The 15,954-nt window shown below is 48.1% G+C and overlaps 9 protein-coding genes across 9 annotated transcripts; 4 read left to right on the forward strand and 5 right to left on the reverse strand.

The window, feature by feature from the left end:
• Nucleotides 1-32: 32 nt before the first annotated feature.
• Nucleotides 33-1,115, reverse strand: KL928_005132 (uncharacterized protein; the record flags this gene model as incomplete). Its single annotated transcript, XM_043205908.1, has 1 exon — nt 33-1,115. One exon carries the CDS (start codon nt 1,113-1,115, stop codon nt 33-35), a length of 1,083 nt encoding a protein of 360 aa, XP_043057719.1.
• A 201-nt stretch (nt 1,116-1,316) lies between these two features.
• Nucleotides 1,317-2,810, reverse strand: KL928_005133 (uncharacterized protein; the record flags this gene model as incomplete). Its single annotated transcript, XM_043205909.1, has 1 exon — nt 1,317-2,810. One exon carries the CDS (start codon nt 2,808-2,810, stop codon nt 1,317-1,319), a length of 1,494 nt encoding a protein of 497 aa, XP_043057720.1.
• A 32-nt stretch (nt 2,811-2,842) lies between these two features.
• Nucleotides 2,843-3,850, reverse strand: KL928_005134 (uncharacterized protein; the record flags this gene model as incomplete). Its single annotated transcript, XM_043205910.1, has 1 exon — nt 2,843-3,850. One exon carries the CDS (start codon nt 3,848-3,850, stop codon nt 2,843-2,845), a length of 1,008 nt encoding a protein of 335 aa, XP_043057721.1.
• A 194-nt stretch (nt 3,851-4,044) lies between these two features.
• Nucleotides 4,045-5,907, forward strand: KL928_005135 (uncharacterized protein; the record flags this gene model as incomplete). Its single annotated transcript, XM_043205911.1, has 2 exons — nt 4,045-4,084; nt 4,178-5,907. 2 exons carry the CDS (start codon nt 4,045-4,047, stop codon nt 5,905-5,907), a joined length of 1,770 nt encoding a protein of 589 aa, XP_043057722.1.
• Nucleotides 5,908-5,916: 9 nt separating this feature from the next.
• Nucleotides 5,917-8,341, reverse strand: KL928_005136 (uncharacterized protein; the record flags this gene model as incomplete). Its single annotated transcript, XM_043205912.1, has 2 exons — nt 5,917-7,236; nt 7,559-8,341. The coding sequence occupies 2 exons, from the start codon at nt 8,339-8,341 to the stop codon at nt 5,917-5,919; spliced, it is 2,103 nt and encodes a 700-aa protein (XP_043057723.1).
• A 56-nt stretch (nt 8,342-8,397) lies between these two features.
• KL928_005137 (uncharacterized protein) lies at nt 8,398-8,911 on the reverse strand (the record flags this gene model as incomplete). The annotated part of the gene is made up of 2 exons (XM_043205913.1): nt 8,398-8,425; nt 8,610-8,911. The coding sequence occupies 2 exons, from the start codon at nt 8,909-8,911 to the stop codon at nt 8,398-8,400; spliced, it is 330 nt and encodes a 109-aa protein (XP_043057724.1).
• Nucleotides 8,912-9,225: 314 nt separating this feature from the next.
• KL928_005138 (uncharacterized protein) lies at nt 9,226-13,176 on the forward strand (the record flags this gene model as incomplete). The annotated part of the gene is made up of 1 exon (XM_043205914.1): nt 9,226-13,176. The coding sequence occupies one exon, from the start codon at nt 9,226-9,228 to the stop codon at nt 13,174-13,176; it is 3,951 nt and encodes a 1,316-aa protein (XP_043057725.1).
• Nucleotides 13,177-13,339: 163 nt separating this feature from the next.
• On the forward strand, nt 13,340-14,083 carry KL928_005139 (uncharacterized protein; the record flags this gene model as incomplete). The annotated part of the gene is made up of 2 exons (XM_043205915.1): nt 13,340-13,353; nt 13,777-14,083. 2 exons carry the CDS (start codon nt 13,340-13,342, stop codon nt 14,081-14,083), a joined length of 321 nt encoding a protein of 106 aa, XP_043057726.1.
• Nucleotides 14,084-14,463: 380 nt separating this feature from the next.
• Nucleotides 14,464-15,384, forward strand: KL928_005140 (uncharacterized protein; the record flags this gene model as incomplete). The annotated part of the gene is made up of 1 exon (XM_043205917.1): nt 14,464-15,384. One exon carries the CDS (start codon nt 14,464-14,466, stop codon nt 15,382-15,384), a length of 921 nt encoding a protein of 306 aa, XP_043057727.1.
• Nucleotides 15,385-15,954: the final 570 nt, after the last annotated feature.

A 15,954-nucleotide genomic window follows, 5' to 3' on the forward strand; every position in this document is an offset into this window, starting at 1 on the left:
ATATTAATTGGATTTATAATTTAGTTTTGATTTTAGCGGTACAAGTTAGGTAGCTTCCGGGAAACGTCGGGCTCCTCAAGGTACGCGATCTCGTCATCGGTCAGTTTCAGCTTGAGAGCGGCTAATGCGTCGTCGACTCTCTCGACCTTGTTGAGCCCCAGAATAGGATTGTGATCCTTGGCCAGACACCAGGCTATGGCCACAGTGGCCATTTTCACCCCGTGTTTGTTAGCCAGCTCCTCGACTCGGGAAAGCAGCAGCTTGTCCTTGTCGGTGACTTCGTTCAATCTGAACATCCTAGCCGAAAATGCCGCGCTGGATCGAGTCGTAGTGTTAAACATCTTATCGTACGGTCTGGCCAACACGCCTGCGGCGAGCGTCGAGAACGGAATAAGGCCAACTCCTGTTTTCTTGCAGTACGCGATCATCTCGTCTTCCTCCTCTCTGTAGAACAGGGAGTAGTAGCTCTGCATGGAGATAAACTTGGTCCAGCCGTGCTTTTCGGCAACGTTCTGCATCTCAACAAACTGGTACGTTCTCATCATAGAGGCTCCGATGTACTTTGCTTTGCCAGACTTGACGACATCGTGCAAAGCCTCCATTGTCTCCTCGATCGGGGTGTTCACGTCGAACCGATGCACCTGTAGCAGGTCGATGTGGGTGCCGAGTCTCTCGATACTTTTATCCACAGAGTCCAGAATATTGGTTCTGGAAAGCCCGATTCGATTGATGTACTCCGAACCCTCGGCCGTTCCGGGGATGAGGATGTTTGTGTCTGGATCGGACTCGTTAGGAGGGAAGAAACACTTGCTCAAGATAACGACCGTGCGTCTGTCGATGTTGTATTTCTTGAGGAATTTTCCAACAAGAATCTCAGAGTAGCCGTTGGAGTAGTTGCAGGAGGTGTCAAAGGTGCGAATTCCGCTGTCGTAAGCTTTCTTCATGATCTCAAACACCTCGTCCTCGTCTTCCAGCACATAGTCGAACCACGACTTGCGGCCGTAGGACATACATCCCAGGACGATTCTGGAGATTTGGAGACCGGACTTTCCCAACCGAGTGTAGAGTTCTTGCGGAATCGTGTCCCACTTGAACGAGTTGAACTTAGGTGGCATGATAGAGAGGATCAGTGGAGAACAGGACCTTATATAGGGCCCGGGAGATTTAGCTACTGGGCTTTAGACTTTTAAGTCCGCCATTTCAGGCGTTAAACGGAAAAAGACATCATGTGGTAGCACTTGCTATAATTTCTGACGGTGCATGAAAGCTTCTTTGCATCTGCCCCGAACTCCGAAATTTAATTGCTGTATTAAGCTTTAAATTACCTCACTTCTATTTCCTAGCCGCACCAGGTTCAGGCCCTTGCCAGAAGGCTCAAATGGGTAAAACGCCGCCAAAATGCCAAGCACGCCAAAAAGCGCGCCCGCCAGCCAGATAGGAACTGAGGTGCCAGAACTCTCGCCGAAATGGTAGGCCACAGGGGACAGGGCACCCCCGATGGCGCCCAGGACAGACGCCAGCCCCATTCCTGTGCCGCGCGCCTGTGCCGGAAAGATCTCTGTCGCGTACGCGTAGAGACAGCCGTAGTACACGTTCATGAAGAAATTGGTAGCAGACGAAAAGCCAGCGTCGCCGGCCGGCGTGCGCACGGTCGTGTACCCAAACATGATGGCCATGGTGGCCACGCCGCCAAACAGCATGGTGTAGCGTCTGCCGAAAGCTCTCACGAGCACTGCCGAGAAGATTGGCCCGAAAATCGCCGTCATATACGACAGAGTCGAGTTTCTGTACACGATGTGGCTTGGCGCCGCCGTGTTGCCGCCGTGCGACTGGATGTAGATGTAGAGGAAATTGTAGAAGATGCTGGACGAGAAGCCAACAAGCAGGTACGAGAGCATGAGCGACGTGGTGGAGTAGGCGACGATCTTGTTCTGGTACAGGATCCGCACGTGTTCCTTCACGGCAGCAAGCATTTTGGCCGGCTGCCAGCCCTGCTGTGGCGAGTAGTAATCTGAGCAAAGCTCGCCGCACGCCTGCAGCTGGTCCAGCGTGAGCGAGCACGGACGGTTGTACTTGCGGGCAATTCTCTGCAGGGCTTGCACGGCCTCGTCGTCGCGGCCGGTCGACACCAGAAATTTCGGAGTTTCGTCCAGCCGCAGCACAAAAAGCCGTAGCAGGCCGCAAAAGAGAATAATCCCGCTGTTGGTGTACCACACGTACCGCCAGCCGCTGCTATAGTTGGGCAGAAACCCCCAGCAAACAAGATTATTCACCGTCTGTCCGATTCCCCACCACATAGCCATCATGGTGTTGAGAAACTGCCACTTGAACGGCACATACTCCATGAACACGGTGACGTCCATGACGAGGTTGCCGCCGGCACAGAAGTTGGCCAGCGCGTTGAAAATGCAGTACGTGGCAAACGAGTTCATGCCGCCGGTAGCAAAGCCCAGCAGCGCTGCGAGTATCAGCGACGTGTTGAACGCGAGCTTTCTGCCGATTAGGTCGCCGCCAAAACCCCAGAAAAGCGCGCCCAGAACGTACCCCACGTACGTGGTCTGGGTATCTGTGGGGTAGTCTGCGCCGAACTGCAGCGCAACGTACGAATGCACCGACGACTGGATGAGCTCCAGCTGCGAGTCCACCGCGTAGCCGTAGCCAGCGATGCAGAATAGCTGGAAATGGTACCACGTGAAGCCAATCTCGTCAATGGCATCATTGATAAGGCGCAGCTTGCGGGCCAGCACAGGGTCGCCGTGGCCGACGGCCGCGACCTCCTCGACCGTGACGGATGTATTTTCTTTGGACATTAGATAAGGAGAAAAAAAATCATATTGCGGAATTAGTAACTTTTTATACCGGCCAGCCGCAGCAGCCTGTCGGAAAGCTCTGGCGGACTACTGGGCGTATTTCTGTCGGCCAGCGCAGGAATAGGTGCTGAATACGACGCCAGGTTTGTGTGAGTCCAGTGCGTGGTTCCCTCACCAGCGTAGAAGAGCCTGCTACGTTTTTCCAGAAACTCGGCCGACGCAAATTGCGCCGGAGCATACGATGCATACAGGACCGTGCGAACGTGCTCACTTTTTTCCGTCGGAGGTTTTCCCCAGTGGCACGTCCGCGAGTCCCAAATAATGAGGTCGCCCGCCTCGCACGAGATCTTGAACTCCTCACATCCGCGCTCTGTGAACCACGCCAGCTGCTCAGGAGTCAGCTCGACGTAGTCGTCTTTTTCCCAGTCAGGAAAAGTCTGGAAAAACTCCTCAAACAAAAGATGCGAGCGCCGGTAGACCACTAGACCGCCGTCAGAAGGTGTGTGGTCGCTCAAACAGATAATTCCTTGCGCACAGTGCAGGCCCTTTTTATACGGCGACTGGTCGAAATGCGGCCACGGTTGTATGGTTCGCTCTACGGGAAGTGTGACATTGAAGCCGTCGTAGGACACAAGAAGCTGATCGGTACCCCAAAGATGCGCGAATGTGTCGACAACGCCTTGCTCAAGCCGTGCGTCCCAAAACACTTTTTCGTGGTTGAGTCCGTGGCCGCTGTAGATATTGCCCGGCACAGAGGGCAGGGTTTCTGGTGTCCAAGAGGCGGGATTGTCAAAGTCAACGCTGGCAAATGTGGCTACCAGCTGGAACACTTCTTTCTGGTATTCCAGCGCGCGGTCTCGCGGAATAGCGTTTTTGATCACGACATAGCCGTTGTTGACAAAATCGTCGCGCCAATCGTAGTGTTTCGCGGTGAACAAATGCTCGCTATTGCTGTTTGCGTACTCTGAGCCTTTAAGCGGTATGTAAGTGGTTCCCTCGCCGTCTGTGATGGCGTCAGGAAAGAGCTGTGTAATGGACATGAAGGAAAAATATTGTGCCGAGATAAGACCTATCACGTGAGTAGCGGAGTTTCCTGAATCGGGAGGGACAGATAAAGGCTGCGAAACTTTTATCAAAATGCTGGGCAAATTTTGGAAGGTCGAAACGAGCTGAGAAAAGTTATAATCTTTATCTTAATCTCTTCCCCACAAGTCTCTATCGCAAAACATCCCAAATGCCTAGGGATAAGCGAAGCCGCAAGGGCTGCTTAACTTGTCGCCAGAGGCGGGTGAAATGTGACGGTAAGTGATGGATTTGAGATCTAACCCAAGAAACCCATCCGCGATGCAATAACTGCGCGCGATTAGACAGACCTTGCACATACAATCAGAGAGTTGTTTGGGAACAGGATGCAATTGAGCGAGGGATCGCGTTCGGTCGGTCTGAACAGTACAAAAGGATTAAGCAGCAACAGATCGAAAACGTGATCGATGATCATGAACAAACTCTTAGTCAGCGCGTAGCAGCAGAACCAGTACCGTGGCCACCCTTGCAAAACACCAAAACCTTATTCATTAATATTACCAAACAGGACTTTAACAACATTTTGGAGCGTAATGACGAAATAGCGAGCTTACCTGCCCAAACTCCTAAACAACCTCGCAGCCCGCAGGTATCACACTCGTTTCCTAGCACTTTTCCCACACCGTCGGAAGACGCTTTTCTTTTGGGGGCATTACAGGAATTCGAGTATCCCTATTCAATAGGCTCGCCTAGCGAGTTTGTGCTGGAACCTAAGAACAAGTCATCGCTTGCTAACCTGGATCCCCAAGAACGTGAGCTTCTTTTATACTTCATCAACTCCATTTGCCCCGTCTGTGTGTGTTATCCAGAAAAATCCAAGCTTTCGTCACATCCATTAGAATCAATCGACTCGTTCCGGTACAAGCTGAACCCGGAAACAAACCCTTACCTTTACCTAATAGTTCCACTGGCTGCAGGATCAGCAATGGTTCTCAACTCGGTCTTAGCTGCTAGCGCATACCAGCTGTTTCTTTTGGGAAAAAAGGAGTTTGAAGAAATATCCGACATCTACACAAAGCAGGTGCTAGGAGAACTTCCGCACGCCATTGGAGATATACATAACCTGGATGAAGTTCTTGCGACCATCATAATGCTCTGTTTCAAGGAGATTTCCTCGAACTGCGGGTCTGGAGCTCAATGGACTACGCACCTTGCACAGGCAAAGGAGCTACTGAAGGAAACCAGAATGCGCAATAACGAGAATCCGCTGTCTAAATTTTTTACCAGGTACTTTATCAGCCACGAGGTGATGGGCGAAACAGCCTGGGTCGGAGGAAACCATTCGAGCCCTTCCATGTCTCTTCCAAGACTACCGCAACCCATCTTCGATGACCCTCACCTGGAAACTCTTCGCAACGACGGCGATACTCGAATCGATCTCGTCCTTGGTTGCAGTGCGTATCTGATTTCAATCATTCATCGAATTTCCATGCTCGGTAAATGCTATGAGGACCTAGAACTGGAAACCTCCCAAGCGAGTCGCGATGCAATCGAGTCAGAGGTTTGGATCAGACGCGAACATCTGCACCGAGAAATTCAAAAGCTCTGCCAGGAATTTGAATCAACTCCAGAAGTTAGTGATGAGGACGTACACTACATTGAAATTATTGCCGAGATAAAACGGCTAACGGCTATCATATACTTGTTTGCTAGAATTGACTTGGAGGCTCTTTATCAGCACAACGGAAGGGTCTCTAAATCATTCTATAAGAGACACGCGGATACTCAGCAGATTTCTAAACGTATCGTGACGCTGATGAGGTCCCTCCCCGACATCTACATGTCTCTGCTGTGGCCGTTGTTTGTCATAGGCATTGTATCCACTGTGGCAGACGAAGATAGATGGTTTGTTCTGAACGCATTCACCACTCTGCAGAATTCGAGAGAGCTTGGAAGTGTCCGAACAGCGTGTTCCGTTGTTACGAGCGTTTGGAAGGAGAAAGATTTGGGGTGTGACCACATACGTTGGAGAGATATGATTCGAGAAAAAGCATGCACATTGAGTCTAGCATAAATCAGCTTATCAGTTTGTCCAATCGCTCAACTCACTGAGATCCTTAACTCTGTTTGAACCGCCAAACCGCCCCTGAAGGTTGTAAATATCTCTTCCCTCGGCTGACTCTGGTCTCCACCTCCATGCTTTGCGATGGACTTCTGGTAATCCCGACTCACCTTTCATGACAAGGTCGGATATGTAATGGCCAATTATAGGCATATACTTGAATCCTTGTCCGGAATCTCCCGTTGCTAGAATGAGGCCGTTCAAGTCAGGGTGTTCACAAATCAGGAAGTGACGATCAGGCGTGTCGGTGCACCAGCAAATCTTGGCGGCATCAAAGGGACGCGTGCTGATTTGGGGAAAAACCTGCTTTAAAAACCCTCTCATTTGCTTTTCAGCCTCGACAGGGATTTGGTCGCGATAAAGTGGCCCTGATATATTTTCCGTTCCATCTTGATTTATGTATCCTGGAAACTCGTTGCAAAACTTTAGGATTCCATTTTCGTCAGGCTCAAAAAGGAAACCTTCATCTAGGTTCAAAAGAACGGGTGAGTGTTTCAATGCTTTAGCCTCGTCCGAGGTGAGCTTGATGTGACCCACAGTCCAACATTTGGCCAGCAGTTGGCCTCTGTAGTTGAGTAATTTTGTTGAGTTTGCTCCAGCACATATCACGACACGATCAGCTTTCAATATTGCGCCCGAATATGTGCGAACCCCCACACAGTTGGGCCCTTGTATGAGCAATTCCTCAGCAGCATCCCGAAAAAAGTGAGCCCCCTTCTCTTTACATTCTTTCCAGGCATTATTCAGAGCCAATGCTGCAAACGTCCATCCACATTTATTTTTTTGAAAATACCCCTTCCAATTTTTGAATCTCGATTCAAGGTCCAAAGATTTGAGGTCATCTGCAAGATCTCCTTTCCACTGAATTAACTTTGCAAAATCTCCCGGTGTTTCCAATTTTTGGATTTCTTCTCCTTTGGAATTAAGACGGCTGTAGCGTTGGTTGATTTCAGCAACAGCAGCATCTCCCGTAGCACCGTAAACTATGCCTACTTCGTGGAATGCTGGCTGGTATACAGGATCAGATCTCCACAGTTCTAAAGCCTCCAAAGCTAGCTCAGAGTAAAACTCGTCACTGACTGTTGACTGGAAAATCTTATTGATGTCATTGCCTGCAGCAAGCGGGGAGGGAATTGCGTACGGGTCAAGGAGGGTCACATTTTTGTGGCCTTTGCGGAGTAGTTGAAGAGCGGTGGAAAGGCCAAAGGTGCCAGCACCAACAATCAGAACAGAGGATTTAGGGCTGGTCATGTAAACGATGTCAAATTCGAGCAAAGACACCTCTTATATTTTTAGTTTTATGATGAGAAATAATGTGGTACCGATAAGATAAGAATTTAAAAAACAAGAAGCTCGAGACGAGCTGAGAAATTTGTAAATTTTCAATGTCCGCATAAAGTTGAAATAAGAAACTGTACATAAAACTACGTAGTATAGAAAAAGTGATGCTGCTGTCTATCTGTGTAGTCCAGCATCTTCTCGTCCTCAACACCCTCGATGGACACGTCCAGCGCGTCTTCAGGATATTCTCAAGAGCCTTTCTCTTGGTATGGTTCATGATAGCACACGTGACCCAGTAGAGAGCAGACAATAGTATGCAGACACAATAGGCCACAATCATCGAAATGAATCCGCCAGTGTACTTAGGTGCCTGGTTGCTCCTGAACGTCTGTGTGCCAGTAATAGCTCCTCCACAGTAACCAAGGTAGTTGAAGCCATATGTGACAGATTTCTTGGTGCTTCCGGAAGTGTTTGCTTGAACACAGGACATCATTACAACATATGGTGCAAAATAGAAGTACATCAGGTAGAGTCCTAAGAGTTGAGGGCCGACCTTTGTCTGGTCAACTGCGTAGAGAATGATAGACCCAATCAGTGGAATAATCAAGGAAATAATGGAGACCAAGCATCTTCTGTTCTTCCAGCGGGCACCAAGCCAGGTGAAGAAGAAAGTGGCAATAGAAGCGATCACACCTGTAGGAATACCCATGAGAGCAGACTTGACAGGAGTGAAGCCTAAATTGTTAATGATGATGGAGTTGTAAGTGCTCAATCCACCATTAGGAATGTTGATGCCAAAGTTGAAAAGCATAATCAAGTAGACTCGCACGTCTAAAAATGCCTCCTTGACTTGCTCCCATTTCCACATGTTGTTTTCAACACCAGTGGCATTATCAGCAATACGCTTAACCATAAACACCTTCTCGCGCTCGGTCAGAAATTTGGCGTTGATTGGAGAGTCTGGTAGGAACCAAAAGATAACGACGGACCACACAAACGAGATAGAACCGACCAGCACGTAGATGTACTTCCAAGTAGGTATTGCGCTGCCAAAGGTTGTGGCAAGAGCTGAGAGAGCTCCGTTGATCACTGACGATGCAAACATAAAAATGAATGCTGTGCGGTGCGGGGACTCCGTTTTCAGGTAAAACCCAGCAATCATCAAAGAGCAACCGGGAACGATCGCACACTCAACAAGACCCATCAGACAGCGCAGCGTAGCAAGGCCAATAAATTCATGGCAGGCACATAGCAAAAGAGTAGACGCGGACCAGATTATCGAGCAGCAAGCAATAACTTTGCCGATTCTGAACCTTTGCAATAGATAAGACATCGGCCACATCCCGACAAGAGAACCAATAAAAATGATAGACCCCAGCCAGGAGTACTGCTGTCCAACAAGGTTGTTGTCGGTCTTGAATCCAAATATGGCGGCCGTACTAAGAGAGACTTTGTCAACGGCACCCATGGTGGCAGTGAAGAAGAGTGTTGGCAGCAAAATTAGATCGGTCTTCCTAATCGCCCATTTTTCCTCGGCCGGAGTAAGCTCTTCAAACTTGCCAGCGTGCTCAGCAAGAAATTGAAGAGCTTTGTCTGCACTAGGATCATCAACAATTGATTTTTGAGTGGTAACTGCTAAATAAGCATCTTTTTCAGGCAAATCGGTCGAAGTCATTCTGAATAGTTGTTTAGCGATGGAGGACAATTTGTCAACTTAAAATACCCATTGTTGATCCGGGGAAGCAAAAGATAAAGCGACTGGATAATGTTAGTCGGTTATCTGAATAACCAAAAGAAATTTGTTTACAACGATCGCGTTAGCTCGTCTCGACCTGCCCTGAAAAAAAAACGATTAACCCGCGCGGCGCCATTGTTTTCCGCTCGTCACGAGCTGCCTTCTTATCTTAGCTATATCAGCCTTATCTGCTTAAATATACTAAACGGGCCAGCTCATACAGGAATAATTTCTAGCTCTTCAGCATCTACATCATGACGGTTAGTGAATCAGGTATCAGTATTGCTATTGATCGTGGTGGAACCTTCACCGACGTGATCTACAAGTACGGGAAAAAGGAAGGCACGTTCAAGCTTCTGTCGGTTGATCCTTCAAATTACAAAGACGCAAACATTGAAAGTATCAGAAGAGTTCTGGAACTAACTTCTGGCAAATCTATACCCAGAAACCAACTCCTTGATACTTCCTCTATCTCATCTATTCGGCTTGGAACCACAGTGGCCACCAATGCCCTTCTGGAACGTAAAGGGTCAAGATGCGCTTTAGTGACTACCAAGGGTTTCAAAGATCTGCTTCATATTGGAGACCAGTCGAGACCTGACCTGTTTGCGCTTAACATTGTGAAACCTGGTGTTCTTTTCGAAAAGGTTGTTGAAGCAGATGAGCGTGTCACTATGCCAGCATTCTTGGTTGACCCAACTGGCTATGATGCACGCGATCTGTTGGACAGTAAAAGATACGTTGAGGGTAAAACGAAAGAAGTGTTTGAAATTATCAAGCCTTTGGACACTGAGAAATTGACTTGTGATCTTCTGAAATTGAAAGAACAAGGAATAAATTCCCTTGCCATTGTCTTCATACATGGTTACAATTATCAAGAGCACGAAAAAAAAGCTGGCGAGATTGCGAAAAGTCTTGGATTTGGAAACATTTCGCTTTCTCATGAACTGCTACCTGTCATCAAAACTCTTCCCAGAGGCCAGTCAACGGTTGTCGATGCCTATTTGACTCCTATAGTGAAGAAGTACATTGACGGCTTCTTAGCTGGGTTTGAGCCAGGCTTTGAGAAGCACACAAGAGTCGAGTTCATGCAATCTGATGGTGGGCTGTGCTCCTGGAGAAACTTTTCAGGACTCCGTTCGTTGCTTTCAGGCCCAGCTGGAGGCGTTGTTGGTGAGGCGAAGACATGTTACGACCGCGACAACAAAATTCCTGTGATTGGATTTGATATGGGTGGAACTTCAACAGATGTCTCGAGATACGCTGGCGAGTTTGAATTCTCCTTTGAGTCTATTACTGCTGGGATCAACATTGCTGCTCCACAGCTGGATATCAACACTGTTGCAGCTGGAGGCGGTTCCATCCTTGAATACGTCAATGGTGTGTTCAAGGTTGGACCAGAATCTGCTTCTGCTCATCCGGGTCCCGCATGCTACAAGAAAGGTGGACCTTTGACGGTGACTGACGCTAACCTATTCACAGGAAGAATTTTGCCTGAATTTTTCCCCAAGATTTTTGGACCGGGCGAGAATGAACCTCTCGACTATGCCATCACCAAAAAGAAGTTTGAGCAGCTAGCTCACACTATCAATAGAGACAATCCAGGCTTTCCCAAGACTGCTTATGAAATTGCGCTTGGATTCTTGAAAGTCGCCAACTATCAAATGGCAAAGCCAATTAGAGAGCTGACTGAAGCCAAGGGGCACGACGCATCTGCTCATTCTATGGCCTCTTTTGGTGGTGCTGGAGGGCAACACGCAGCGTCAATTGCAAAAATTCTGAAGATCAAGAAGGTGCTTATTCATAGGCACTCTTCAATCTTATCCGCGTACGGTATATTTTTGGCAGATGTGGTCAACGAGCAGCAGATTCCTTGTGCAAAAGTATACTCTGATTTCACCAGAAATGAGTTGATAAGAGAGGCAGACAAGTTGAAGAAAAAAGCTCTCATGGAGCTGGAAGCCCAAGGTGTTGATCCAGCGACTGTGTCCTCGACTGTTTACCTCAACATGGGCTATAAGGGCTCAGATACCAAAATCATGGTTGCACGGCCAGCTGACGACGATTTTCTGTCCGTGTTTTATAAGACACACGAAAGGGAGTTTGCTTTTAATGATTACGACAAGCCTGTTCTAATTACTGATGTTAGAGTCAGGAGCACTGGTAATACGTCCAATGAATCCAATGAAAGGTCTCCGTATAAAGACTACGACTCAGTGGAAAAAGTTATTGTTAAATCAGCAGTTGAAGAGAAAACCACTGCTATTGTTTTTGACGAAGGCGTTCTTGACTCCAAGGTTTACCTTTTGGAGAAACTAGCTCCTGGAACTGTGGTGGCTGGCCCAGCACTTATTCTAGATGAGACGCAAACCATAGTGGTGACCCCCGATGCTTCTGCCACCATTCTTCCGAGACATGTTGTCTTGGACGTTAATGTGGAATCTAAAATCCAAATCAGCACGGACTATATCGATCCTATCCAGCTTTCAATTTTCAGCAATAGATTCATGTCCATTGCAGAGGACATGGCGCGCACGTTACAAAAAATCGCTGTGAGTGCCAACATCAAAGAAAGATTGGATTTCTCCTGCGCTCTATTTGACAATGAGGGAAACTTGACAGCGAATGCTCCCAATGTGCCGGTCCATCTTGGCTCGATGTCCAGCGCTATCAAGTATCAGCTTGAGTATTGGAAGAATGACCTTCACGAAGGCGACATTCTCTGCACAAACTCTCCTAGCGTCGGAGGAACTCACCTTCCTGATATTACAGTGATTTCTCCAGTGTTTTACCAGAACAGAATTCAGTTTGTGGTTGCGGCTAGAGCACACCATTCGGAGATTGGTGGTTCCTCTCCTGGCTCATCATCGTCCTACGCCAGAGAGATCTACGAGGAAGGCGTCAACATTGAAACATGGAAGATTGTGGAAAAGGGAAAACTGGATTACGAAGGACTCGACTATCACTTCAACGTGGCACCTAGAAAGTATGGCGTTTCCGGAACTAGAAACATTGATGATAACATTTCAGACTTAAAAGCTCAAATTGCATCCAATCAAAGAGGCATTAATCTTTTGAAGGAGCTGTTCAACGAGTACGGAAGCGAGACAGTTCTATTTTACATGCGAAATGTCAAAAAGACTGCTGAAATGGGAGTTCGGAAGTTTTTAATGAAGTTTGCAAGCGAGAATGCTGACCGACTGCCCTTAACTGCGGTGGATTACCTTGACGATGGAACAAAAGTGCAGGTCAGAATTGACATCAACCCACAAGACGGGTCCGCGGTGTTTGATTTCACGGGAACATCCCTTGAATCCTACAGCAACTTGAACGCCCCAAAGTCCGTCACGGCATCTGCAGTCATTTATGTTCTTAGATGTCTGGTTAATCTTGATATTCCGCTGAATCAAGGCTGCTTGGACCCGTGCACACTTATCATTCCGGAAAACTCCCTAATCAACCCAAGTAAATTCGCTGCTGTTTGTGCCGGTAATGGTATGACATCTCAAAGGGTTACCGATTGTCTCTTCAAGGCGTTCGGTGCAACCTCAGCCACGGGAGGATGCATGAACGGTCTCAACTTCGGATCAGGTGGTGAAAACGAAAAGGGTGAGCTCATTAAGGGGTTTGGATACACCGAAACGATTGGACAAGGCAACTGCGCTGGTATAGTCGATAAAGACGGCATTCGGACTGGGTTCCACGGATTTTCGGGAACGCAGACCAACATGACCAACACCAAGATCACGGACCCAGAAATACTTGAGCAACGGTATCCCTGTCTCCTGCGCCAGTACTGTATTCGCGAAAACAGTGGTGGACGCGGCAAATGGAACGGCGGCAACGGTCTCATTCGAGAGATTCAGTTCAGCTCCCCAGTGCACGTGTCTCTGGTTACGCAACGTCGCGTTTTTGCGCCGTGGGGTGTTTACGGAGGAGAGAACGGAAAGAAGGGAGAGAACTATCTGGGAAGAAATCGAGGCAACGGCGTGATTCAGTGGATCCAGCTGCCGTCACTTGCTGAGATTGCAATTCGACAAGGAGACATCGTGAAGGTGTTGACCCCGGGGGGAGGCGGATTTGGCAAACCGGATGACACCGACGAATACTGGGGTGTTGGAGTAGAGACGAGCAAGTACAAGCACGTGCCAGTTTCGTGTGGGACTGTGGGAAACTTGCAGAGTGCTCTAAATTGCTCGCAATAAGAACCAGATGGAAGCAGATAGCGAGCAGAACTCTGCGGCATCTTACCTTTAAGGCTGGCTTGTACCAGCTGGCTGCTTGTAGAAAGACAATATAGCATTGGATGGGAGATTGCCCCGTTCGCTATCATCATGAGGTATATGGGAGAGAGACTTCTCCAGCCAAATGGCGTCAGAAGTGTCTCTGAGCTTGAGCACGGGGATCTGTTTGTGACTTAGCATCATCTCGTCTCTTATTATTTATAATGTCAGTCAGACGCTTGCTCTCAAATTCTATCTAACCGTTTCATTGAAGCAGTAGATGAATTAGCACTAGAGGTAATACTCGCTGAATAAATTTGATCGAGGCGTCTCCATCTCTTCACAAGTCCCGTTCCAACTCTTGCATTTCTGGACTACAGGACTGCAAATCTTTGATCTGATTAGTTTCTGAAAGAAGAAATTTACCCATATGGGAAAGTCGCATGCACTCCGAAAAGGTACAATTTTTCAACCTCGTTTCCGATAACTGGTGCTTGGACAGGTGACTCAGGGAAGTAGAGAGGTGCCAGACCTCAGATGAAGCTTCAGTAACAGCTACGAGTGGCGACAATGATTTACCAGGCTCAAGGTGTCCGTTAAAAAATCAGCACGGTATGCATGCATAATTCAAGATAAGCAAAAGCTGTCACCCATATGCGGCCGATATAAGGTGCCAAGTTTTTCCGTTACCATCATGGGTTCTGAGAAAGACGTGGCAGTGACCACGGGACAGGTGAGCAGATTCTCCCATGAGCTGAACACACATGAGGTCATAGCCACCATCACAAGTGCGAATGGTCACAACGTTGAGATCACAACTGATGTAGACCTTGCCATGAAACTGGCTGTGGCACAGAAGGTGGATGGAAAGATTACAGTACTGAAATAGGCTTTCTTTTGCTTCTGGTTCTGGTCTGTACATGGACAAGTCTGCATTGAGCACCTCAGCCATTTTAGGGATCAAAGAGGATCTAAAAATGGAAGGGATATGTATTCATGGACGACCTCCGCATTTTCCTAGGATGCTGCTGCAGAGGTCTCCCTTGGTCAAGACTGCACATTTGTCCTCTGGTCGCTGATCCTAATTCTTCACGACGCGTGTAGGTCATACGCCGCTTTGATGGTACTTCTGGGAATGCTTGAGTCATCGATAAACCCTGCCATGGTTATGATCACCGGTCAGTACTACAAAGCAGATGAGCAGTTCCTGAGAAGTACTACTTGGTTTTGCAGTGGGGCCGCAACTAAATTGAACTGATCGGTTATGCCATGGTCAAGTACGCGGATTCATACAAGGTAGAGCCATGGAGACTGAACTTGTTTATCATAGGAGCGGTTTCGATGGTGATTGGCATTGCTTTTGTTCTCTATGTTCCAGATGACCCGTCGAAGGCGTGGTTTCTCGATGACGAAGAGAAGGCAAGGCTCGTTGAGAGGCTGAGAGGAAACCAGCAAGGATTTGGCTCGAAGCAGATCAAAATGCATCAGATTAAGGAGGCGCTGACGGACGTGGTCACCTGGTACTACTTCTGGTATGGCGTTTCCTCGGACATTCCGTCCGGTTCCATGGGATCCTTTGGTTCCATTTTACTGAACGACGACTTTGAATTCAGCGTTTCGAAGTCGATGCTCATGAACCTGCCCTCAGGTGCAATTGGGTTCCTTGGCAATCCGTTATTTGTCTGGAGCTGTCAGAAAGTGTGGAACTCCCGTATGTTCATTTCGGTGTTTTCCACTGTGATCTGTATTGCGGCTGCATGTATGCTCGCATGGCCCAACGGGAACAACAAAGTGGGCCTGGCAGGGTTTTATCTTCAGGAGTTAAACCCCATTAGTATGGTGCAATGCCTGTCGTGCTTTTCAAGTAACACGGGAGGTACCACAAAAAAAGCTGTGATGGACGCAATCTTCCTGATTGGCTACTGTGCTGGAATGATCATTGGCCCCCAAACCTTTATCGACTCTCAGGCACCTAGCTATTACGGGGGGAAAGTCGCCATTGTGGTCTCCTACTCCGCCGGTCTGGTCTTCTTGCTCCTGATCTGGTGGGAGTATGAACGCAGAAACCGCAAAAACGAAAAGATGCTTAGAGAGCATCCTGAAATTGCAGAGGAGGCAGGCAGGATAGAGAACATCGAGTTTGCGGACCTGACCGATAAGGAGAATCCATTTTTCCGGTACTCGACATGAGCGAGAAGGAAGTAGACTACTCTGAGCAGTCGGAGATCCCTGATATTTGCATCATCTCATCGAATCATATGATACCTTGGCAAGATTCTCATTATATCTTAAAGTCCAAAAACGATGGAGTCGACTTCTCTCCACTGTCAGTTGTAAGCTACTTAGTTTCAAGAATACAAGGTTCTAGGAATAGATCACTGACGTGATATCCTCATGGTTTCTGAGAAAGCTGGCGAGTCGTAAAAATCCCGGTTAGATCCAGAGTTTGAGAAGTTGTGAGAAAAATCGACTGGTACATTTTGCCTATGATGTGTATTCTGACAGACCTCAATATGAGTTCCCGAACATATTCGTGGGTGGGCAGCAGCTTCTACCTGGGCTATCTGGGTTTCTGCTACCCGGCAAGTATGCTGCTTCAGAGGTTTCCAGACTCTGGGATGCGCAGTGATAGCGTGGGGTGTCGTGATCTGCTGTCACGGCGCTACGCGATCCAGCTCGACGTTTCTCGGCGTCTGTGAGTCGTTCATGGATCCCGCGTACATGACCAGTCAGCGGTATAAGATGAGCAGTATAGACGCT

The sequence above is a fragment of the Ogataea angusta genome (assembly GCF_019207475.1).
Source record: "Ogataea angusta isolate 61-244 chromosome Unknown 61-244_NODE_12_length_299177_cov_91.812086, whole genome shotgun sequence".
NCBI classification, from domain to species: domain Eukaryota; kingdom Fungi; phylum Ascomycota; class Pichiomycetes; order Pichiales; family Pichiaceae; genus Ogataea; species Ogataea angusta.